The following is a 504-nucleotide window of genomic DNA, read 5'->3' on the forward strand; positions in this document are numbered from 1 at the left end:
GTCATCAACTACATGACCCTCGGCATGGACATGTCCGGCCTCTTCCCCATGATGATCTCTGCCGCCAACCTCTCCCCCGACGACGTCGTGCTCAAGAAGATGCTGTACCTGTACATAACCCACTACGCGAGCACCACGCCCGACCTCGGCCTGCTGACCATCAACCAGCTGCAGAAGGACGCGCGGGACCAGGACCCGACGGTCAGGGGGCTGGCGCTGCGCAGCCTCTGCTCCCTGAGGATCCCAAACCTACTGGAGTATGTGGTGGGTGGCGGCGCTGGGCGGCGACGGCGCCAGCCTTGTGTGCGCGGCCGGGCGCTGCGGTGTGCTGTGCGCCTATGGGATCATCGCATCAGCAGCGTCGAGGGTTCCGCGTCTGCGCTGCCCGCGGGCCGATCGTTGGTGGCGGTCGGCAGATGCTCCCTGTTGCAAGGCTAGGGCTGTGCATACGCAGAGGAGGGCCGCGCTATGCTCGCGCCTCCCCCGCCCCACACTGGCCAGCCC

The 504-nt window shown here is 66.9% G+C and overlaps 1 protein-coding gene across 1 annotated transcript; it reads left to right on the forward strand.

Annotated features, from left to right (window-relative positions):
• Positions 1-12: 12 nt before the first annotated feature.
• MNEG_16161 (hypothetical protein) lies at positions 13-438 on the forward strand (the record flags this gene model as incomplete). The annotated part of the gene is made up of 1 exon (XM_014035367.1): positions 13-438. The coding sequence occupies one exon, from the start codon at positions 13-15 to the stop codon at positions 436-438; it is 426 nt and encodes a 141-aa protein (XP_013890821.1).
• Between the last annotated feature and the right edge of the window lie 66 nt (positions 439-504).

Source organism: Monoraphidium neglectum, assembly GCF_000611645.1.
Source record: "Monoraphidium neglectum strain SAG 48.87 unplaced genomic scaffold scaffold06063, whole genome shotgun sequence".
Classification (NCBI taxonomy): domain Eukaryota; kingdom Viridiplantae; phylum Chlorophyta; class Chlorophyceae; order Sphaeropleales; family Selenastraceae; genus Monoraphidium; species Monoraphidium neglectum.